This window comes from Grampus griseus (genome assembly GCF_964374135.1).
Source record: "Grampus griseus genome assembly, chromosome: 5".
NCBI classification, from domain to species: Eukaryota; Metazoa; Chordata; class Mammalia; order Artiodactyla; family Delphinidae; genus Grampus; species Grampus griseus.
In genome coordinates, this window is record NC_138998.1 from 72,715,656 (window position 1) to 72,740,094 (window position 24,439).

A 24,439-nucleotide genomic window follows, 5' to 3' on the forward strand; every position below is an offset into this window, starting at 1 on the left:
AGCTGAATGATGGATCTCAAGATAACAAACTACTTTGAAGGGATTTGAATTATTTTCTATGAATATTTAAATGTAGTTTAGAGTCTTAAAGATTAGAGATTGGTGCACCTCAACGAAGAGTAGCCCCCACTTGCAGCAACTAGAAAAAGCCCACAAGCAGCAACGAAGACCCACTGCAGACATAAATAAATAAATAAATAAATTTTTTAAAAGATTAGAGATTAGTGAGGTAGAGTAGTAATATATAAGAAAGGATCCCTGTAATCTATATTTCCTTCTTTGACTTCAGAAAAGACTAGTTATATTGATATAGTTGTTAGATTATTTGTATTTAGAGTAGTTTGGAAAAAAAACAACTGAGGTTAGTTTTGTTAATTTTATTAAGAAGTTGTTGATGTTCAATTTATTTGGTTTACTGTATTTTCAGTCAGCAAAATTAATATTGGAGTTGGAACTTTGGAGAAAGTGTTTGGATATTCTTAAATGAGTATTTTTTGTCTTCTAGTAATCTCCTTTAAACAGATGTAAATAGGGATCTGGAGTACATTTAGTTTTCTGATCTTGACATTGTTCTGTTGTGGTATCAGAGCAATGTGATGTTTGTGAATTACCTTGGGACAGTCTGGAAGTGTTTTGGGAAATAATAAGACTTAGAACAGTGTAGAGGGAATTCCCTGGTGGTCCAGTGGTTAGGACTCCACGCTTCCACTGCAGAGGGCACGGGTTTGATCCCTGGTCATTGGGGAACTAAGATCCTACAATCCTGCGTGCCGTGCAGCACGGCCAAAAAAAGGGAGAGAGAGAGAGAGAACAGTGTAGAAAGAAAATTAAGGTAACCCTGAATTGCTTTGCTAAATGAGCAGAGAACCAACAGTATTTTCTTTTTGTACTATACCTTTATTATGGTACTTGTTTAATTTTTTGTTTACTATTTACATGACTGTTTCCATCATTAATTTTAAACTTACTGAGAATAGGGATCATATTTTACTTTTGTTTGTTTCTGTTACAGCACAGCCTACCACATATATTCACTGCACATAGTATATACTCAATAAATATTTGCTGAATTTAGGTGAACTTAGAAATTTAGTCTTTGAATGATTTATTTTTTGACTGCCAATGGTTTTATTGAAAGGTGGTCATCTTTAAAAACTGGAGACTTCTGTGATTATGGAAAGTAAGTATGAGTAATTTTTGTAAACAGGTTTTTGCTCATTTATATTTATTAGGGAAAGAAATACTATGAATAACAGAAATCTTCATTAGTTGGTAGCTCTGCTTTGGGCTATTGACTTCAACTTTTCCTACAAAACCATTGTTCATTGCTCCAAATATATTGGCTGATTTGAGCTTTTATGTTCATATCATTATTATCCACTTATCAAAGTGCTTTCAAAGTAGAAAAGAAGTTAGGGACATAGGAAATCTTATCAACTAGAAAATGAGACTGAGTAATTGAGTCATTACGTTAAAATGAAGGTAATCATCACATTTCGTCTATCACAGATGATATCATCAAATTGAATCGAAAGGAAGGAAAGAAACAGAATTTCCCAAGACTAAATAGAAGACTCCAGCAAAGTGGTGCCCGGCAATTCAGGATGAGAGTAAGATGGGGAATTCAACAGAACTCTGGTAAGTTTTGCAAGTAAGCTTTAATAAAGAGCCGTTATTTGTGGGTTCATAGTATACTACCTTTGATACATACTTAAAGCGTGGAGGAAGTATATCAGTACCCTTTGTGATGTGTATTTTTCCTTCTCTCAGAGTTTTGTTTAATCTTACAATCTGGTAAAAATTCAGGTTTCCTTAAATAGGTGATAACACTATTTCTTAAAAACATTAAGTCATTTTAAAGTAACCTCAGTATATAAAGTCTTTATTATATTTAGGACTATAGATTTATAAAGGATCTTACATATCATGAAGTCTTAATCTCCTTCACAGTTAGAGTTTTGTCTGATGGATGACTATGTAACTCCAGCTTAAATATATTCAGTGAAAGAGCATACCACAACATAACTTATTCCATTATTGGAGACAGCACTGTTTACTAGAAAATTCTCTTAATTTGAATTAAATCATGCCTTCCTGTTAATTCTATAGAGTTATAGGAAACAGGTTTCTGTATGAAAACCTTTTATAAATATGTGGAGACTACTATTCTGCATAGAAAATGACCTCTAGATTATTTATCTTATCATCCAGGACCTTTAGGATTTGTTAAATCCTCCAGAGGTAACACAGAATTGAATGGTTTAGATATGGTCTAATGATCTTGGAACTCCACATATATAGTTATTTTTGGTAATCTGGAAGGTTATTTATTTATAACATTTTGTTCCAAAATAGACTTAAGGCAGTAACTGAATACTATTAATTATATGTGACTCATTAACTTTTTTAGCAGTTACATCAGCATTTAATTAATTAATTAATTTATTTATTTTTTTGCGGTACGCGGGCCTCTCACTGTTGTGGCCTCTCTTGTTGCGGAGCGCAGGCTCCGGACGCGCAGGCTCAGCGGCCATGGTTTACGGGCCTAGCCGCTCCGCGGCATGTGGGATCTTCCCGGACTGGGGCACGAACCCGTGTCCCCTGCATCAGCAGGTGGACTCTCAACCACTGCGCCACCAGGGAAGCCCACATCAGCATTTTAGAATAAACATTTGTTCAGATTTTTTAAACTCTAGATCTTTTTTACACATGTGAAAAAATGTTTGATAAACTAATTCCTAAGTTGATTTTTATCCTATATGTTAAAAACCATAGAAAATAATCTCCAATAGGTTGAACATAATTAATCCTATGTTTAACAGCTAATATACCAACATATCCTTAACATATGCCTGTAACTAAGATTAGACCCTGCAGAAGAATTTATTCTTCCCTAGTAATTCCTGGGATAGCTGAACCCAAGTAAGTAAATCTTGTAATAGGTATTTAGCTATAGAAAATTAATATTTAATTCCAGTGATTTATATTTAAAGGTTTCTTATAAATGTTGCTCAACATACCATATTTTATATATGATTTGTTTTAAAATAATTTCAGAGTTCATAGAAGCCAGAAATATATTTATTTATGCTAATCGTTTGTTAAATACCTGATAAATGCTCTGAACTGACCAGGTTGTCAGGGTATGTAAAGATGCACTCTTTTACTTCAAGGAATTTCTAGTAACAGAGATAAGGTAGAAAACATAGAGTTAAGACATATCATAAGAGAAATTCTGATTGTACTACAGGATTTTAGATAGGGATTTTGTCCTAAGAAAATTAGTGGTGATTTAATGGATAAGGTGAAATAGGATCTGATTCATGAAGGATCAGAAAAGCTTTCCTTTTACAGGGGTTATAATCTGAGCCTTGAGTTAAAGGATACCCAGTGGCAGCTTAGGATTTTCTAAGATTGAAATTGCGCTTGTATGTTCTCCACTTACATGTGTCAGGGCCTAAAATAGAACAGCTGCTGCTGTCACTGAATGTTCAGAGAGGTATGGGATTTTCTTAAGCTCTAATTGGTTTGTAAAAGTTAAGATTTCCACGTTATAATGTCAGTGAGGATGTTAGCTTGAGGTAAGGGAATAAGTAGCACAGAGAGCCCTTAGCAAATAATATTTATTTATTTATTTATTTTAAAATTATTTATTTATTTATTTGGCTGCACCGGTTCTTAGTTGCGGCCCACGGGATCTTCTTTGCCGTGTGCAGGATCTTTAGTCGTGGCATGCGGGCTTGTACTTGTGGCATGCGAGATCTAGTTTCCCTGACCAGGAGTCGAATCCGGGCCCCCTGCATTGGGAGTGTAGAACTTTAACTGCTGGACCACCAGAGGAGTCTCTCAATAATTTATTTTTGACGGCTGAACAGACAAGTGAATAAAGTCTTCCTAATTCTGTACCTGAAATATAATTTAGTCATTCAATACATAGTTGTACAAACAACCTAAATGTCTTTCAGGGATGGAATACTATACAACAGCAGTTCTCAAAGTCCAGAGATCCTGGGGAATCCCCAAGACTCAAGGGGTTCACATGGTCAAAACTATTTCTATAATACTAAGACATTGTGTTTTCAGTCTTATTCTCTCATAAATGTACAGTGGACTTTCCAAAGTCTACATGACATGTGATAAATAAAACATATTGGAAGCAGAAGCAGAAATGTGAATCTAGCTATCTCCTATTAAGCCACACACTAAAGAGATTTGCAAAAATGCAAATCAATGCTACTCTTCCTATTAGATATTTTTGTTTGTTTAGGAATACAGTAATTATTTTTCATTAAAAATGTTATTTGCCCTACATGTTGTGAGTTTATTGTTGTTTTAATAAAATAACAAATAGTTTTTAAATGTCTTAGTTTTCATTTGTAGTGTGGTAAATAGCAGTAAACATAAACCCTATATATCAGAAATACCAGAAACAAAAACTCTTTGGGGTCCTCAATAATTTTTAAGAGTATAAAGAGGTCCTGAGACCAAAAAGTTTGAGGATGCTATTTCTTTTAGAGGTAGAGGAGACAGAGAAATAGTTGTATGCTTCTTTAAAAGGAGCCAGTAATATGATTGCATACACTCTGTGATATGATATTTCCCAGAAAATCCCTCAAACCTTCGTGTAAGTGATCAGACTACAGAAATTATTTAGGCAGCTTGATGTGTGTGTGAAAGAAATTCATGAAGGGATTGGGCTAACGATTCAAAGGAAAGATGAAAATTCATGTGTCTAGTTTTAGTTGTTCTCAACATTGGTTGCATCTGTGGAGCTTTATAAATTAGACTGATGCTCTGGCTGCACTCCATTGCTACTGAACCAGAATCTGCAGAAGTAGGGCCTGGGTTTGTTTGGGTTTTTTTTCTTTTAAGCTCCATATGTCCTTCTCATACATGGCTAGTAGTGTTAAACTGCTGCTCTGGTGGAGCTGAAAATGTGAAAGGACCTTCATAGAGGTAGTAGTTGAAGTAATGAGAATGAAGGTACTCTAGAAAGACGAGAACTTTCTAAAGGGGCTGATTGGATGAAAACCAAGAAAAGACTATTGCATGAAACATGACAGTGACAGCGTGAAAAATACAACCATTGCTAAAACTGAGATAGAGCTAGTGAAGTTTGTTCAAAGATAGAAAAGGAGGAAGGAGGAAGGGATGATCTAGGCTTGTTAGAAGGTAGAGGATAAGAAGCCACTGGAAGGAAAGAAAGAAAAGATGGTAGAACAGGGCTTCCCTGGTGGCGCAGTGGTTGAGAGTCTGCCTGCCGATGCAGGGGACACGGGTTCGTGCCCCGGTGCAGGAAGATCCCACATGCCGCGGAGTGGCTGGGCCTGTGAGCCATGGCCGCTGAGCCTGCGCGTCCGGAGCCTGTGCTCCGCGATGGGAGAGACCACAACAGTGAGAGGCCCGCGTACCGCAAAAAAAAAAAAAAAGATGGTAGAACGGGTGATGAGTATGGGAACAATGACTATAACAGTCAGAAATAGAAGGCGCCCAGGAATAGAATTCTATCCCATACTTGTCTCCTTTTATTCTTGTTTTTTTTTTTAAATTTTATTGAAGTATAGTTGATTTACAAGGCTGTGTTAATTGCTTCTGTACAGCAAAGTGACTCAGTTATAGATGGATAAATTCTTTTTCATATTCTTTCCATTATGGTTTATTATAGGATATTGAATATAGTTCCCTGTGCTATACAGTAGGACCTTGTTTATCCATCCTATATATATACTAGTTTGTATCTGCTAATCCCAAACTCCCAATCCTTCCCTCTCCCTCCCCTTTTATTCTTGTTAATGAGATTTTCTCATGAGTCTTTTTCGTCTACGCCTCAAACTTTGGTATAATAATGGACTCCTCCTCTCTTTAAACTTTCTCTTTGTTCTACTAATTCATTCATTCTTTTGGAATACGTTCAAATTTCTTTGTTCCTTTCCCAGTCCCTTATCATGTTGTGTTTGAGTGTTGCGATAGCATCTGAAATGGTTTCACTGCCTTCTCTCTCTTTCTTCCATTCAGTATAACATACCGCTTCTAGACTGTTATAATCTGATCATGAATTCGGCGAGCCCCCCCTCAGTTCCCTTTCAAGTATAGTCTTTTTTTTTTCATCTTTATTGGCATATAATTGGTTTACAATGGTGTGTTAGTTTCTGCTTTATAACAAAGTGAATCAGCTATGCATATACATATATCCCCATATCTCTTCCCTCTTGCATCTCCCTCCCTCACACACTCCCTATCCCACCCCTCTAGGTGGTCACAAAGCACCAAGCTGATCCTCCTGTGCTATGCGGCTGCTTCCCACTAGCTATCGGTTTTACATTTGGTAGCGTATATATGTCCATGCCACTCTCTCACTTTGTCCCAGCTTAACCTTCCCCCTCCCCGTGACCTCAAGTCCATTCTCTAGTAGGTCTGCTTCTTTATTCCCATCCTGCCCCTAGGTTCTTCATGACCATTTTTTTTAGATTCCATATATATGTGTTAGCATACAGTATTTGTTTTCTTCTTTCTGACTTACTTCACTCTGTATGACAGACTCTAGGTCCATCCACTCACTACAAATAACTCAGTTTCTTTTTATGGCTGAGTAATATTCCATTGTATATATGTGCCATATCTTCTTTATCCATTCATCTGTCGATGGACATTTAGGTTTCTTCTATGTCCTGGCTATTGTAAATAGAGCTGCAATGAACATTTTGGTACATGACTCTTTTTGAATTATGGTTTTCTCAGAGTATATGCCCAGTAGTGGGATTGCTGGATCGTATGGTAGTTCTATTTTTAGTTTTTTAAGGAACCTTCATACTGTTCTCCATAGTGGCTGTATCAATTTACATTCCCACCAACAGTGCAGGAGGGTTCCCTTTTCTCCACACCCTCTCCAGCATTTATCGTTTGTAGATTTTTTGATGATGGCGATTCTGACTGGTGTGAGGTGATACCTCATTGTAGTTTTCCATTCACTTCTTATCCTTTTCTCTAGACTGTCTCTCAAATCACTGTGGTTGCCCATGTCTTTGTACTTGTCACTTTATGCCTCTCTCCCTATTCACATCTTGCCTGTTTTGTAATACCTAGCTCAGAGCCTGCTTTTTCTGTCATAGCTGTGTTTTTCTCTTTGGAAATGTACCATAGATTATATTCTACCTTTTATTATTCTTTAATTTTTATATATAACAGTTTGGAAAATGCTCAATTTTTCGAGCCACAGACTTGCACTTAGATCATGGCTCTGCCATTTTCTAACTGTGCCCTCTGGGTAGTCACTGTTCTTCGCCTCACTTTGCTCACTTGCAAAATTGAGATGTTAGCGTCAATTTCATCAAGTACTCATTTAAATTAAGGTACTCAGAACAGTGCCTAGCACAGTGGTAGCTGCTTCATTATTTAATACAAATAAAAATAGCAAGTAGTTGTAGATTTAATTTGAATATACAGGTTTCCCCAACATGCTTAATCTTTGTTTGGTTGCAATTCTAGAAGGGAATCACACATAGAACAGCAATAATTTGATCCTAATATTTAAAAAAATTGTATCTTTATTGCTTTTTTGCTGATTATAAAAGTAATAAAATCAGCACCTTTAGTACTGAGGAAGAGCACCCAAAAAGGGAACAAATCTACAAGAACTCCTTACCACACTGAGTTGCCGTGCTGGTGGAATTCACTGGGAAGTGATCTATAGGGGTGATGCAGCTTTAATTCACTGGAGGATGAGCAGGGCCAGAATTAGAGTGATGCCTAGGACTAGATCTAGATAGATACCGAGGGCCTAATATTTAAGGTGTCACTCATTCTCAGATTTTATGCCCTAGGCGCCTCTCTTGCCTCACCATAGTCTCAGCTTTCAGGGGAGGGATAATGAGTGCCACTGGGTGTCCTATGCCACAGGAGCAAGCCTTGAGGTGCACACTGGAACTTAGAAGAGAAGCTCCTTCTTCTTCTAGAGTCCCTCCAGTGCCCTCTGCTGACAAAGCTTAACATCGTGCCAGCTGGTGAGAGATGTTCCAGTAACACAAGTGGGACAGTAAAGAGTGAATTGAGAGCTGAAAGGCAATAAATTGGTAAATGGTTCAACCATCATAACATAACAGGTTTTTCTAACTGTCTAGTTGAATTCTGGTCTCAAAGTAGGTACACCATAAAAAAGCATTATGGAATTAGATAAATTCGACAGTGACATATACATGATTATGGCTTAAGAGATTCATCACACACAGTCCTGAGAAATCCTACAGTAAACTATTTTAACTTTGTTTAGTTTGACTATGAAACAGGTTGGTAGACCTGTTACCACATTGCAGGTGTATAGTATTATACAGGATTCCATTCTAAAGACATTCCCCCCCAAATTAGAATTAAGATAAGCATGCCCAATATCACAATTGTTACTTAGCATAGTTCTCTGGAATTTCTGGCCATTGCATTAAGAAGTAAAAGAATTTGAGGTATAATTATTGGAAGGAAGAAGGTAGTATCATTTGTGGGTAATATGATTGTCACTCAGAAATCCCAAGAAAATAATTTGAAAGACTATTAGAACTAATAAGTGAATTCAGTGGAATGGCTGATTAAAAGCTATTAATTAAAACCTCAGTAGCTTTCTGTAATCCCAGGAATGACAATATGAAGATTATTAATAGATAAGGGATCTTTTTTTGTGATTGACAACAAATGTATAAAATACCTAGTAATAAGCTTAACAAGAAATGTGCAGGACCTATGGGAGGAAAAGCTTGAAACTTTACTGAGCCAATTTAGTGACAGAAGAAGACTTGAATAAGTGGAAAGATGTAACGTGTTCCTGAATATTGTAAAATGTCGATTCTTGATAAATTAATTATAAATTTAAAGTAATTCTTCTATCAAAGCATCAAAGGAAATTAGAACTTGACCCTAGAAAAGTGGTTTATGAACATGATAGTTTGTGAATGGAAGAATACAGATAGTCAAAAAACCCATGGAAAGTGTTCATTATTACTAGTAAACTACCAAATACAAGTTGTTTTTTTTTAATCTCAAACGCTAAATGATAAAGATTAAAAACAATAATATTTAAAGTTGTCAATGATACAGAAAAAGTGGCACCCTTATGTTCCTGGGAATATAAATAAATATAGTTATTCTGGAGGGGATTTTTTACAATATGAATCAAAATCCTTTAGAATTTGCTTTACTCTTTGATACAGCATTTTGATCTTTGGAAATTTATATATTGAGGAAATATCATGGATGTGTATAAAAATGTTATCTGTAGTGTTATTGCAATGTTATTTATAATAGTGTAACATTAGAAGTAACTAAAATGATTAGTATGAATATTAAAGACATAGGATTAATATTCACAATACAGTGTTAATGTAGACTACAAAGTAGTATATGGAGTAGTGAAATGTGGTTGCTGGAAGATTGACTCAGTCCATTTTCTGGGCACATGGTACTACAAAATTGTGAATTACCTCATGTGATAGTCTTTTGAGTTGCTTAAAGACAGTTGAAACTAAAAGTGTTAATTTGAGATGTATGTATACAAGTAAAAGACTAGAAAAATATAAAATGTTAGTAGTTGTTGTCTCTAAGTGGTGGGCTAATGGTGGTGGCTTTTATATTCTTATTTGTACTTTATATGTTTTTAAGATTTCTGTACTGAGCACGTTTACTTTTTCATAATTAGAAAATAAGTATTTAAATAGGTAAGATACATAATGGAAAAGCAAAGTCAGTAATATCATATGCCGCAGAGATTAAAATATATATCCATTGGAGTTTACTGCAGACTTTAGCAAAAGCAGTTTGAATATAATAAGACTGAAAACAAAGAAGCCAGATTGCAACATCGTAAGAAAATAGGAGATGAGATAGTGATTCCACTCTGGATCAGTGCCATCCAACAAATAAAATATGAGCCACATATTAATAATATATTTTATTTAACCCAGTACATCTAAAATATCATTCTAACATATGATTAATATAAAATTATTAATGAAATATTATACATTCTTTTGTTACATCTCAATTCAGACTAGTCATATTTCAAGTACTCAATAACCACATGTGGTTAGTGGCTACCATGCTGCACAGGGAAAGTTGAGACTGTTCTGTTTGTTGAGAAAGTAATGCCAAAGAGAGGATAGCTGGGGGGAAATGTGAGAATCCTCTAGTCCTTTGCAGTCCATTACAGCAGCAGAACCCTTTCCAATAGCTTATTGCCTCTTTAAAAATGAAATATTTTATGTAATTTTAAAGAAGTTATATAAATAGTAATATAATAATAATATAAGAAATATTATATGAATAATAATAAATGAAAAAAACTCTCATATCCTCCACCCTACTTAAGAAATAGAATATCCTGTGACCTGTGTGTCACTCAGTTGCAGTCTTAGATTGATTTTTTTTTTTTCCTCCTCTCCTCCAGGTTTTGGTAAGAATAGTCTGAGCCGTAGAGGAAGAGTGATGCCTGGAAAGAGACGTTCTTATGGAGTTATCACTGGCCTTGCAGCTAGGAAAGCAACTGGAATTCGAAAAGGAATTAGTCCTATGAATCGACCACCTCTAAGTGACAAGGTAGGATGATGGCTAATCCTGAGTCAGAAACTCTTTTCCTTACAAATGAGTCTGTATTCAAAACAGAAACAGACTCAACAGACATAGAAAACAAACTTACAGTTACCAAAGGGGATGGAGAGGGGGGAGGGATAAATTAGGAGTATGGGATTGACAGATACAAATTACTATACGTAAAATAGATAAGCAACAAGGATTTACTGTATTATCACAGGGAACTATATTCAGCATCTTATAATAACCTAAAATGGAAAATAATCTGAAATATATATATATTTATGACTGAATCACTTTGCTCTACACCTGAAACGAACACAATATGTAAATCAACCATACTTCAATTAAAAAAAGAGAAAGAAACCCTTTTCCTTTATTCGTACTAATATTTCTGTGAATGAGCTTGAGAGAGCATTTTATTTGAATATTTTGGGTTTTTTTTAATATAGTACTTTGGGGCTTATATAAAAAATTCAATAATTAAATAATAATTATTGTCATTCATGAAGAATACCTAAATTTCCACATTCTCAAATATAAGTTTTTTTAGAGGTTCTTGACTTTCCCTGTGTGTGTGTGTGTGTGTGTGTGTGTGTGTATGTGTGTGTGTGTGCAGTTTTTAACGGGATAGTGTGTGTCTGCAGTTTTTAACAGGTTATTGACGTATAATTTTATAGTATAAAATTCATTTGTTTTAAGTGTACAATTCAGTGAATTTTAGAAAATTTATAGAGTTGAACAATCATCACAATAATTAATTTTAGAACATTTCTATCACTCTAAAAAGAAATCTCAAGTCCATTCACAGTCATACCCTGTGATATGCCCCAGGCAACCACTAATCTACTTGCTGTAGATATTTTATAAATTTGCCTTTCTGGCATATTTCATATACAGGCATACCTTGTTTTATTGTACTTCACTTTATTGTGCTTCACAGATACTGCGTCTTTTTACAAATTGAAGATTTTTGGCAACCCTGCACTGAGCAAGTCTGTTGGTGCCGTTGTTCCAACAGCATTTGCTCACTTTGTGTCTCTGTGTCACATTTTGGTAATTCTCGCAATATTTCAAACTCTTTCATCATTACATTTGTTATGGTGATCAGTGATCTTTGATGGTACTATTGCAAAAAGATCACAACTCGCTGAAGTCTGAGATGATGTGTAGCATTTTTAGCAATAAAGCATTTTTAGATTAAGGTATGTACGTTGTTTTTTTAGGCATAATGCTGTGGCACACTTAATAGACTACAGTATAGCATAAATATAAATTTTTATATATGGTGGGAAACCAAAAATTCATGTGACTCACTTTATTGTGATATTTGCTTTATTGCAGTGGTCTGGAACCAAATCCCCAGTAACTCCGAGGTATGCCTGTAAATGGAGTCATACAATAGTATGTAGGCTGGCATTTAGCCATAATACTTTTGAGGTTCATCATGTTGTAGCATGTCTCAGTACTTCATCTCTTTTTATTAGTGAATAATATTTCATTGTATGAATATTTTGTTTACCCATTCACCAGTTGATGGACAACATTTTGGTTTTTTCCACTTTTTTGGGTATTGTGAATATGTTGCTGTGAACATTGCCTGTAAGTCTGTATGGACACAGGTTTTCATTTCTCTTGGGTGGATACCTATCTCCCCTAGTTGATACTTTTAATTAGAGTTACAATTATTTACCCACCATAAATTAACTACTTTTCAAATCTTAACTGAATTTTTAATTACATCTCAATGAGTAATTTTTGAATTGGCTGTATAAAGCATTACTTAAAATAGTTTCACAAATGGTTTTTCTTTAACTTCTTATGTTTAGTAAGTCTGAGCCACCAAGGAATTTAATGTTCCACCCTGCTGTTTTTTAACCCCTTTTGTTTCTCTGATTATGAAAGTAATACATATTTTAATACAAAAATTCAGGACATTCATTTCTTAAATTGTCTTAAGTATCTGTATTCTGGTTAACCCCAACTGTCTTCACCCCTTAACTTTTCAATTCTGCTATCACCAGCAGCTATTCTCTAAAACTTTATTACAGAACTTGCTCCAGTAAAAATTTTAAGTTACCACATGTGGTAGTCTTTTGAGTTGTTTAAAAATAGTGAAAATTGAAAGAGAATGTGCTGAATTGTGAGATCCTTTTATTTAAAGTTTGAATGATTTTGGAAAAGGTATGGTTTGAAATTTGCTGTTTCTTAAGAACCTTTCTCTCAACCTGAATACAGATTAATGTCTCAACAGAATCGACTGTGGTACTTGTGAAGCAGATCATTTTCTAGCAGTTTAGAAAATTTTTTTTTACATATAAGTAACTTAAACCATCCTCTTCTATTCATTAAAGAAATTACCTAAGTAAGTTAATTGTCCTTGAATTGCTGCATATACTTAGAAATTTTATACCATAAAAAAAGTCCTGACCACAATTAGACTTTTTGTTACTTTTTCTCTTCCTTTCCACAGTTTATATGAATTAGTGAGATTTTATTTCAATAAAAATGTACATTTTCTTACCTATGAAGTGAATTACTAAGTGGGAAAGATAGCATACTCATTTACATTACTAGTAATTACTGAGAGAGCAAATGGCTATGCCTGGAGAGGAATGGTTGTCTCTAAGAATGAATTTTCTTTTGTTTAGAGAAAGTCAGCTTAAAATATCTGCCAAGTAAAAGTTTGTAAGGGATTCTTCTACTGGAATATATAACCTTGTCAATGTCAATACTGTAACTTTTCTGTTTTAGGTTCACAGTTTCCTAAAACTGAGGGTATGTTATGTTTTGTAGAACTTTTAACTTGACTAATAATACTAAACCATTTAGTACTTCTGTGAACTTAAAAAATTTTTGTTGTTGCTGCATATATAGCAGTTATCTTCTGCTAATGGGTAGTTTTGATCTTTTGTCTGATTTTGACAGTTTATAAATACCTTATCTTCATACTATGGAATTCTATTCAGCAATAAAAAAGGAATAAATGTTAATGTGCAAGACAGTGTGGGTACATCTCAAAACATCATGCTAAGCAAAAGAACACAAACACAAAACACTATGTACTATGATTCTGTTTATTTGAAATTGTAGAAAAGGCTAAACTATAGTGACAGATCAGTCATTGCCTGGGGTTAGAGTCAGGTGGGGGAAGGAAATTGACTGGAAAGGGGCACAGGGAAACTTTTAAGGGTAAGGGTACTGTTTTATATCTTGATTATGATGTGGTTCCATGATTACATGTAATTACCCAACTTCATCAAACTGTACACTTAAAATTTTATTGTATGTAAATATTACTTTAATAAATAGCATTAAAAATAAACTACCTTAATTTCTTTCCTTCAAGGAATAATTTTTATCTCAAAATTCTGTAAGAAAAACTTATCCTTAGATATTTTTTATAAACACTTTTATACACATGTACAAACCTTAGATTCATGGAACACAAATTCCCCATATATTAATGGATTGTTAAAGTTCTTGTCCATGTATTCATCATTTACTTCATGTTGACTGAATACTCAGTATGTCCTAGACGCAAGGGATTCTGCAGTAACCCAATAGAAAATCCCTGTCTTCATGGAGAACTCAAATATTAAATAATTTATCACACAAATAACTATATGATTATAATATGGCAGGTATTTTGAAGGAAAACAACATGTGACAGTAGTATCATAGAAGGAACTTTTACATTTACCTATAAAATGAGCCTTGGTATTTTTATTAAAGACAAAATACAAAGCTCGGAATGGGCCATCATTAGTTTGATTTCATAGCATTTCTTCTGTACTCTTAATATTCTTTATTCCTCCATTTACTTCTTTTCCAAACATTCATGAAAATGAAGACTATCGTAATTTTTGTGGGTTTTAGTCAATCAATATTTATGTGATACTTCTCATATTCTTTTTTTTTTTAACTTTTATTGGAGTATAGTTGCATTACAACGTTGTGTTAGTTTCTGCTGTACAGTAAAGTGAATCAGTTACAGGTATACATATCTCCACTGTTTTTTAGATTTCCTTCCCATTTAGGTCACCACAGATCATTGAGTAGAGGTCCCCTGTGCTAAACAGTAGGTTCTCATTAGTTATCTATTTTATACTTAGTGGTGTATATATGTCAATCCCAATCTCCCAATTTGTCCCATTCCCCCCTTCCCCTCCTTGGTAACCATAAGTTTGTTCTCTACATCTGGACTCTATTTCTGCTTTGCTGATAAGTTCATCTGTACCATTCTTCTAGATTCCACATATAAGGGATATTATACGATGTTTGTTTTTCTTTTTCTGATTCACTTCACTCTGTATGACAGTCTCTGGGTCTACCCATGTCTCTGCAAATGGCACTATTTTGTTCCTTTTTATGGCTGAGTAATATTCTATTGTATATATATACCACATCTTCTTTATCCATTCCTCTGTCAGTGGACATTTACGTTGCTTCCATGTCCTGGCTATTGTAAATAGAGCTGCAGTGAACATTGTGGTACATGACTCTTTTTGAATTATGGTTTTCTCGGGTTATATACCCAGTAGTGGGATTGCTGGGTCGTATGGTAGTTTTATTTTTTGTTTTTTAAGGAATCTCCATACTGTTCTCCATAGTGGCTGTATCAATTTACATTCCCACGAACAGTGCAGGAGGGTTCCCTTTTCTCCACACCTGCTCCAGCATTTATTGTTTGTAGATTTTTTGATGATGGCCATTCTGACTGGTGTGAGGTGATACCTCATTGTAGTTTTGATTTGCATTTCTCTAATAATTTGCGATGTTGAGCATCTTTTCATGTGCTTTTTGGCCATCTGTATGTCTTCTTTGGAGAATGTCTATTTAGATCTTCCCCCCAGTTATTGATTGGGTTATTTTTTTGATATTGAGCTACATGAGCTGTTTGTATATTTTGGAGATTAATCCCTTGTCAGATTCTCAAAATATAAGAGAATCTAGATTAAATAAAAGATATAGTCCATATTGTCAGAGACTTTAGAAAAGACTTCATGGGAAATATGGAAACCTGAATTAGGCTTTAATGATGGACTGAATTTATATATGTAGAGGGAGAAAAAGTGGACATTTCCTGTGCTTATTTTCTATGACATTGAGTTTTCTTAATTCTTGTTTTTCTACTCAGACTTCTTTGCTATCACAACCTCCCTTTTTCCTTCTCACACATTTGTTTTGGATCTTGGCTCTCTTATCTCTTCACTTGATATCAAAATCATATTTATATAAAAGATTCCCTAATTTACATTTCTGGCTCTTTAGAGGGTTCTTCTCTTGAGCTCCAGAGCCATGTTTCCTCATCACCTGTGCATCCCTCAGAATACCTCAAACTGAACATAACCAAAATAGAAAAAAATTCATTCTTCTGCTTGAATTCTTCTTTTGTTGCAAGTATTTTAAGTGTAATGTAGTTATCTTTTTCGTCACTTAGACAGGAAATATTCAAGTTGTTTTAGCACAACCTGTACATCTAAGCAGTGGTCAGTCCCTGTCCATTCTGCCTCAGAAATGTTTATTATAGTACGGTATAGAGCAAAAAGCAATCTAATTAACATAGTTTCTTGCTTTCTGAAAGAATATAGAGCGATATTTTCCAGCGTTAAAAAGGAAGGCAAACCTTCTGAGACAAAATGAAGTACAGAGAAAACCAGTTGCAGCTCTCAAGAGACCTAACCAGTTAAATAGAAAGTAAGTACTCAAATATAAGACAGTGTTATGTTATACATCATAAATAAAGATGGACTTCTTGCCCTGAGAGTTCAAAGAAATGAATTTGTAGTGATGTTTGTAGGTATCTAGTCATTTTCAAGACAGATATTTGGGATGTCTGTTTGAAAATCCAATATGGAAGTATTCAGTAATAGCTTCATTATCTCTTGGAACCAGTGTTATTGATGAATTTAACTGATTATAAACGTTTTAAAAAAGCATAACTCTGTGTCTTTCTCTTTCTTGACATATAGAGTAAAATTGCAAAAGGTGATCGTTTTGGTAAAAACACCTCTTCCAGAATTATTCAAAATTGAGACTTCTGAAAGCTGAATTTGTTATATAGTCTCAGTGGCTCTTAATAAAGCAGTGTATGTTATTTGTGGGAAAAGCAAACCTGAAAGAATTTTGCATGAATGCTTCGTAAGCTGAAATTATTTTTCTATTAATTTAAAAAAGATATAACAGGGCTTCCCTGGTGGCTTAGTGGTTAAGACTCCACGCTGTCAATGCATGGGACCCGGGTTTGATCCCTGGTCAGGGAACTAGATCCCATATGCATGCTGCAACTCAGAGTTTGCATGCCACAACTAAGGAGCCCGCCTGCTGCAACTAAGGAGCCCACCTGCCCAACTAAGACCTGGCACAACCAAATAAATAAATTTAAAAAAAAAAAGTATAACAAAACTTAAAAATTGTGGCCTATCGTTATGGTATTCTGTTCTCTGTAAGGATAAAGTAGTTGACAGGCTGCAAAGTTTTCTTATTATTTCAGTTTCAAATGCCTTTTATTCATCTTTTATAGAAGATAATTCAAAGCAAAAAACCCTGAAATGAAGCTTTTGTATAAGTGGAATGGCTACAATTGCAGCTTTATTCAACTGTCATCTCTTTTTCTTTTGGGAATCATTTCGGAGTACTTTTTTGGAAAAGGGAAACTTCTCAAATAAGAGCTTGTCAATTACATGAACCATTAATGAGCCCATGTTAATTGGGCTGGCAGGGAAATTTTGCATTTGAGCTTCTATAAGTTTGGAGGTAAGATTAGGTGACCTGTTAAACATTTATTTATAAAAATAAATAAGTAGACAGAAATGAAAATTTGTTTTCTCATGTTTTACCAACTTTCTATAGAAACTAGAAAGGAATTGGTGAAAGTCAAGTCAAACATATAATTAAGATTACAATGTTCTAAGCAGGAGAGAGCAAACAGTGGAATAGTGTAAGTTTCTTGTGATTTATATTAATATATGAAGGTTTCTGAGTGAAGGAGAGAAAATTGGAAAAGATGTTATATTTCAAGATTTTCTCTTCATTTTTTGTTTTCAGCGGTTTGACCATGATGTGCCTAGGTGTGCTTTTCTTTGTACTAATCCTGTTCATAAATCTGTACATTTATGTCTTTTACCAAATTTAGAAAGTAGCATTAAAAATGTTATTTCAGTGTCTTCAGAAGAGACCTTACATGTCAGAATATTAGACAGTTGAATATTTGTAAGAAAAATTAGGTCAGAATTAACCACATTGTTATGTAGTCTGCTACAGAGGGAGGTATTTGTAAATCAGATCTCAATAGCTTCATGTAAACAAGGGTATAATTCAGAGTCTTTGTGTTTAGCGTACCTCAGATTTTCATCCTATGAATTTAAATATTTTTGTTTATCTTTTCAAGATATTTGAAAGTTGTTAAGTGGCCCACACTATTCATGGTGTACGTGTTTTTGTTGCAGAAATAACATTCCAGCCAATTTTACCAGGAGTGGAAATAAATTAAGTCATCAGAAAGACACTCGTCAGGCAACTTTTCTTTTCAGGAGAGGCCTGAAGGTATAAAAAACCCTTGGTAGTGTTTTCTTTTTACCCAAACAAAGGATCCCGAACATCCACCTTTAGTAATCCTCAATCATAGACATGGCCCATGATTGAGGTAGGGTTTGGGTTTAGAATATGGAGAACATGACATTAGATTAATTCCTTTTTTTGTTTCTATTTTCTCTTTTGTTGTCCTCAGTGGCAGTGTCTTATAAGAATTTAACATGTTATTTAGGAATAAACTTTTTACTACTTGTTCTGATACAGGAACCTGAACAAAGAGGTGTTGTTAGAATAGGCACATGCCCCTCTCCTGCATTCACACACCACACTGGGTTATAAAGTTACAGAGCAGGGTAGCTCTTTGGATTCAAATCCTCTGCTTTCTATGGGATCCTCTGCTTTCTATGGGATCTACTGCTTTTTTTTTCCCTTCAGGTTCAGGCCCAGTTGAACTCAGAACAACTGCTAGACGATGTAGTAGCAAAGAGAACTCGTCAGTAAGTTTCAATTTGTTTTTCAAGATGTCATTTCAAAACTCCCAGAATAGTAGTGACCCAAATTACTTTGTACCCCAGTCGAAAAGAAATTAAATGAGACCCAAAGTGAATTAACCATTGAGCCTGAAATAAATAAATCCTATGTTGTTTTTGGTTTTTCCCCAAAAACCTTTTTCATTTTCACATGTCAGTGTTGTAAGTTTTAGCACCAAATACATTACTCTGTATTTTAATTTTTTTCTTGCCTGTTTATTCCTTTTTAATGAAACAGCTCTTTATTTTTTTATAACTACTTTCATACAAATGAACCAATTCAGGGAATAAATAGAATAAAATCCAGTAGCGCTTTTAGAAAATTTATAGATTTTTAAAAACAATAGGATGTTTTCTTTTCACATACTGTTTTTTCCTCCTTACCCCGTGAAGGTTTTTTTCAAGAATGTATTTTTGTCTGTTAGAATTGCACTCCCCAAGTGTGAGTTGTAACACTCCATCAATATGATCAGGTTTTAAAATTAAATCATTTAAAATTATGGCTACTTCTGTGAAAACAGAGCATATAAAACAAATAGATGATGCTATCTATAATGGGCATGATTTTGAGCAATTGGCGTGTCAGAAAGGCAACTATTTGAACTTGATGCTGGCAATATTCTTTTGCACAGGAGTCAGGCATTGGAAACCAAAAGAAAGGAAATAATGATCATGACATATTTGCTTCTGCAATAAACAGTATTTACATAATTGTAATAATGTAAATGCAGCTTATTTGTTTTGAACTTTAAGAATCAATCTGTAGAAGAAAGCACAAAATACTTAATTTGGTAACAGTGTGATATAAATGTCAGATTTTGACCAACATAAATATAAAAGTAAAGCTGATAAAAAGTGAGAGGTACAAAATGGGTGAAGAGCTGGAGGGAAGGAATTAGAGATGCTACTGTCCGTTTATACAAAGTGGGTAGGGGATAATGTCAAGAAACACTACTAAAAAAAGAGATTTTAGTATATTTAAAGTTATAATGGAAGTAAAATAGTGATATAGCCATCAAAACGTTTAGAGGTAGGAAGAGAAACTAGAGGATAGTGTAATGAGCTGAATCCTTACCATAGCAAGATAGTATTACATATGCATTTTGTTTAGTGAACTGGAAGTAACTAACTAGCAAGCAGGAAAAACAGGAAAGGTTAAAAGTGCTGCCTCTGGGGAGCAGAAAGGGAGAATAGTGGGGTAAAGGACTGTTGTTTCTTATTAGAAGCCTTTCTGTATTATTTGATTTTTTTATGTGCATATATTTGTTACACTGAAAAATATTTAATAAATTCAGGTGTCTAGTTCTTACACCCAGGATGCTGATTAATTATATCATGGTGGGGCCCAGGTGTCTGTATATCCTAAAAAACTAAGAAAAAGTAATGGCTACTTTAAAATGTATGTTTTAATGTGGAATACACTATAGGGTTCATAAACTGTCATTTTAATGAAATTTTTGGTTTTTTGAAACTAGGTGGCGGACTTCCACCACAAATGGAGGAATTTTGACTGTATCCATTGATAATCCAGGAGCAGTGCAGTGCCCAGTGTAAGTCTTTTTTAGATTTTGCAAAAATTATAACTTCTCTATATAAGATAATAGAGAAATATTTGACTTTTCTTCAGAGTATGATGGTTATGTTAGGATAAACTGAGACAAGGGTAAAAAGTAATACTTGTGGTATAAAGTGGAAATAGTATAATATAAAATTAAAGGTAGGGGATTCCCTAGTGGTCCAGAGGTTAGGGCTCGGCAGGCGCTTTCACTGCTGAGGCCCAGGTTCAATCCTTGGTCAGGTGGAGAACTAAGATCCCTCAAGCTGCACAGCATGGCCCCCCAAAACAACAAACAAAAAAATCAAAAATAGCAAAAAAAGTTAAAAGTAAAAGCTCCCTGATTCCTGGTTCTACAGCCCCAAAGTAACCACTTTTAACAATTTCATATATTTATTTAAAAATTGGTGCCCATATAACATACTATGTACATCTATTTCTTGTGTATAATCATAAATGAGATAATACCATGCATACTTGCTCCCTTCTCCCCCTCCCCCCAGTATGCTTTGGACTTCTTTACTTTTCATTACATACAGATCTGCCTTCTTTTTAAAGGCTTCATAATGTATTCTTTTATCTAGATGACCTTAATTTAGTTAACCATTCCATTATATGTATTGCATTATAAACTTTCTAGGTTGAAGCCGGAAGTGATGTTGCCTAGGGATGGGGGGTGAACTGAACCCCGATTTGACAGGCAAGATGTGAGACTTAAAGCACAGGGCCGGAGGTCAAGGATGCATTTCAAGAAAGTTCTAAAACCATATCATCAAATTCAGCCTGATAGTTGACCTAGCCATAGACCAGACCATAACTGGCACTCTTAAATTTTTCACATCAAAAAGTATCAGGAATGAAAATCTAAGCTCTATACTTAAAATTTAAAGTCCTGTATCAGCCAGTAGTCTAGCAGATTGGCTAGTTTCTTGGAAATTCTTGCAGACGTACTCAGGCTTCTAACACAGCAGAGGAAAATATCTCTTTGTTGATATTTTTCACATTATGTGTGTGACCCATTAGTAGGTTATGAAATCAGTTCTGTGAGATGTGATGAACATATTGTAAAAATAAAATAAAATAATAAAATTTTTTTTCAACTTTCTAGGTTTATGGAGTTTTGTTTTTAACTATCTAGCCATTTTAATGATTGAAATGAAAACCTAGGATGATTCTCTACGATTTTAGAGGTTGCTTTATTTTAGTAGAAGATCAAGACTTGGAAATCGCCAATCCTTCCAAATTGTTGAAAAGTTTGTAGTTCTACTTACAGAGGTATTCTGTGAGCGATTTATAAATTTTAGTCTCTAGATTAGTCAGTCAAGAACCAAGTATTTTTTTGAATTCAGCAAGGTTGCGGGATACAAGATCAATATTCAGAAATCTGTTGTGTTTCTATACACTATAATGAAAAGCAGAAAGAGAAAGTTAAAGAAAAAAAAATCCCATTTAAAATTACATTTAAAAAATACCTAGGAATAAACTTAACCAAGGAGGTGAAGGACCTATATGCTGAAAACTATAAAACGTTGATGAAGGAAATTGAAGATTATTCAAAGAAATGGAAAGATAATCCCATGCTCTTGGATTGGAAGAATTAATATTGTTAAAATGACCATATTACCAAAAGCAATCTACAGGTTTAATGCAATCCCTATCAAAATACCCAGGACATTTTTCACAGAACTAAAACAAACAATCTTAAAATTTATATGGAACCCCGAAAGACCCCAAATTACCAAAGCACCTGCTGAGGAAAAAAGAACAAAGTTGGAGGTACGACCCTACCAGACTTCAGACTATACTACAATAGTCAAAACAGCATGATATTGGCACAAAAAAGGACACATAGATCAATGGATCAGAATAGAGAAATAAAAGCCATGTACCTATGGTCCATTAATCTATGAGAAAGGAGGTAAGAATGTGCAATGGAGAAAAGACAGTCTTTTCAACAAGTGGTGCTGGGAAAACTGGACAGCCACATGTAAAACAATGAAATTAGAACATTCCCTCACACCATATACAAAAATAAACTCATAATGGTCTAAAGACCTAAATGTAAGACATGAAACAATAAAAATCCTAGAAGAGAAAAAAGGGGAAACACCCTGACATAAATCACAGCAGTATTTTCTTGGATCAGTCTCCCAAGCCAAAAGAAATAAGAACAAAAGTAAACAGATGGGACCTAATTAAACTTAAAAGCTTTTGCACAGCAAAGGAAACCATAAACAAGACCGAAGGACAACCCTCAGAATGGGAGAAAGTATTTGCAAACGAAGCAACTGACAAAGGATTAATGTCCAAAATATACAAGCAGCTCATGCAGCTCAATATGAAAAAAACAGCCCAATCCAAAAATGGCTAGAAGACCTAAACAGACATTTCTCCAAAGAAGATATACAGGTTGCCAACAAACACATGAAAGGATGCTCAAGATCACTAATCATTAGAGAAATGCAAATCAAAACTACAATGAGGTATCACCTCACACCAGTTAGAATGACCATCATCAAAAAATCTACAAACAATAAATGCTGGAGAGGGTGTGGAGAAAAGGAAACCCTCTTGCACTATTGGTGGGAATGTAAATTGTTACAGCCACTATGGAGAACAGTATGGAGGTTCCTTAAAAAACTAAAAATAGAACTACCATACGACCCAGCAATCCCACTACTGGGCATATACCCTGAGAAAACCATAATTCCAAAAGAGTCATGTGTCACAATGTTCACTGCAGCTCTATTTACAATAGCCAGGACATGGAAGCCACCTAAATGTCCATCGACAGGTGAATGGATAAAGAAGATGTGGCACATACATACAATGGAATATTACTCAGCCATAAAAAGAAACGAAATTGAGTTATTTGTAGTGAGGTGGTTGGACCTAGAGACTGTCATACAGAGTGAAGTAAGTCAGAAAGAGAAAAACAAATACCGTATGCTAACACATATATATGGAATCTTAAAAAAAAAAAGTGGTTCTGAAGAACCTAGGGGCAGGGCAGGAATAAAGATGCAGACCTAGAGAATGGACTGGAGAACATGGGGAGGGGGAAGGGTAAGCTGGGATGAAGTGAGAGAGTGGCATTGATATATATATACTACCAAATGTAAAATAGATGGCTAGTGGGAAGCAACCACATAGCACAGGGAGATCAGCTCTGTGCTTTGTGTCCACCTAGAGGGGTGGGATAGGGAGGCTGGGAGGGAGACGCAAGATGGAGGACATAAGGGGATATATGTATATGCATAGCTGATTCACTTTGTTATAACGCAGAAACTAACACACCATTGTAAAGCAATTATACTCTAATAAAGATGTTTAAAAAAAAACACACATAATGGTCTAAAGACCTAAATTTAAGACATGAAACAATAAAACTCCTAGAAGAGAAAAAAGGGAAAACACCCTGACATAAATCATCGCAGTATTTTCTTGGATCAGTCTTCCAAGCCTAAATAAATAAGAACAAAAATAAACAAATGGGACCTAGTTTAACTTAAAAGCTTTTGCACAGCAAAGGAAACCATCAACAAAATCAAAAGACAACCTACAGAATGCAAGAAAATATTTGCAAATGATGTGACTGACAACAGATTAATATTCAAAATATACAAACAGTTCATACAACTCAATACCAAGAAAACACAATCCAGTCAAAAGGTGGGCAGAAGACCTGAGTAGACATTTTTCTAAAGAAGGTATACAGATGGCTAGCAGGCACATGAAAAGATGCTCAGCAGTGCTAATTGTTAGATGCAAATCAGAACTACAGTGAGGTATCACTTCACCTGTCAGAATGGCTGTCATCAAAAAGTCTACAAATAACAAATGTCGGGAAGGATGTGGAGAAAAGGAAACGGTTGGGATATTGTTGGTGAGAATGTAAATTGGTGCATCCACTGTGGAAAACAGTATAGAGGTTTCTTAAAAACTAAAAATAGGGACTTCCCCTGTGGGCCAGTGGTTAAGAATCTGCCTTCCAATGCAGGGGACATGGGTTCGATCCCTGGTCAGGGAACTAAGATCCCACATGCTGTGGGGCAACTAAGCCCGAGCACAGTGCAACTGCTGAGCACGTGAGCCACAACTAGAGAGCCCACATGCCGCAACTAGAAAGCTCACCCACTCTGGAGCCCACGCACCACAACTAGAGAGAGAAGCCCACACACTGCAACAAAAGATCCCATGTGCCGCAGTGAAGATCCCACATGTTGCAACTAAGACCCGATGTAGCCAA

At 35.0% G+C, this 24,439-nt stretch overlaps 1 protein-coding gene across 2 annotated transcripts in view; it reads left to right on the plus strand.

Annotated features, from left to right (window-relative positions):
- Positions 1 to 24,439, plus strand: part of FYTTD1 (forty-two-three domain containing 1) — a 34,178-nt gene that overhangs the window by 3,310 nt on the left and 6,429 nt on the right. The window contains exons 2-7 of one of the 2 annotated variants that reach the window (XM_082654123.1): positions 1,510 to 1,638; positions 10,427 to 10,575; positions 16,157 to 16,269; positions 18,021 to 18,117; positions 18,541 to 18,602; positions 20,111 to 20,185. In XM_082654123.1, the coding sequence (XP_082510249.1) occupies positions 1,510 to 1,638; positions 10,427 to 10,575; positions 16,157 to 16,269; positions 18,021 to 18,117; positions 18,541 to 18,602; positions 20,111 to 20,185 (625 nt within the window). The remainder of the gene's footprint in view (positions 1 to 1,509; positions 1,639 to 10,426; positions 10,576 to 16,156; positions 16,270 to 18,020; positions 18,118 to 18,540; positions 18,603 to 20,110; positions 20,186 to 24,439) is intronic. The other variant, XM_082654122.1, reaches the window with a different exon arrangement.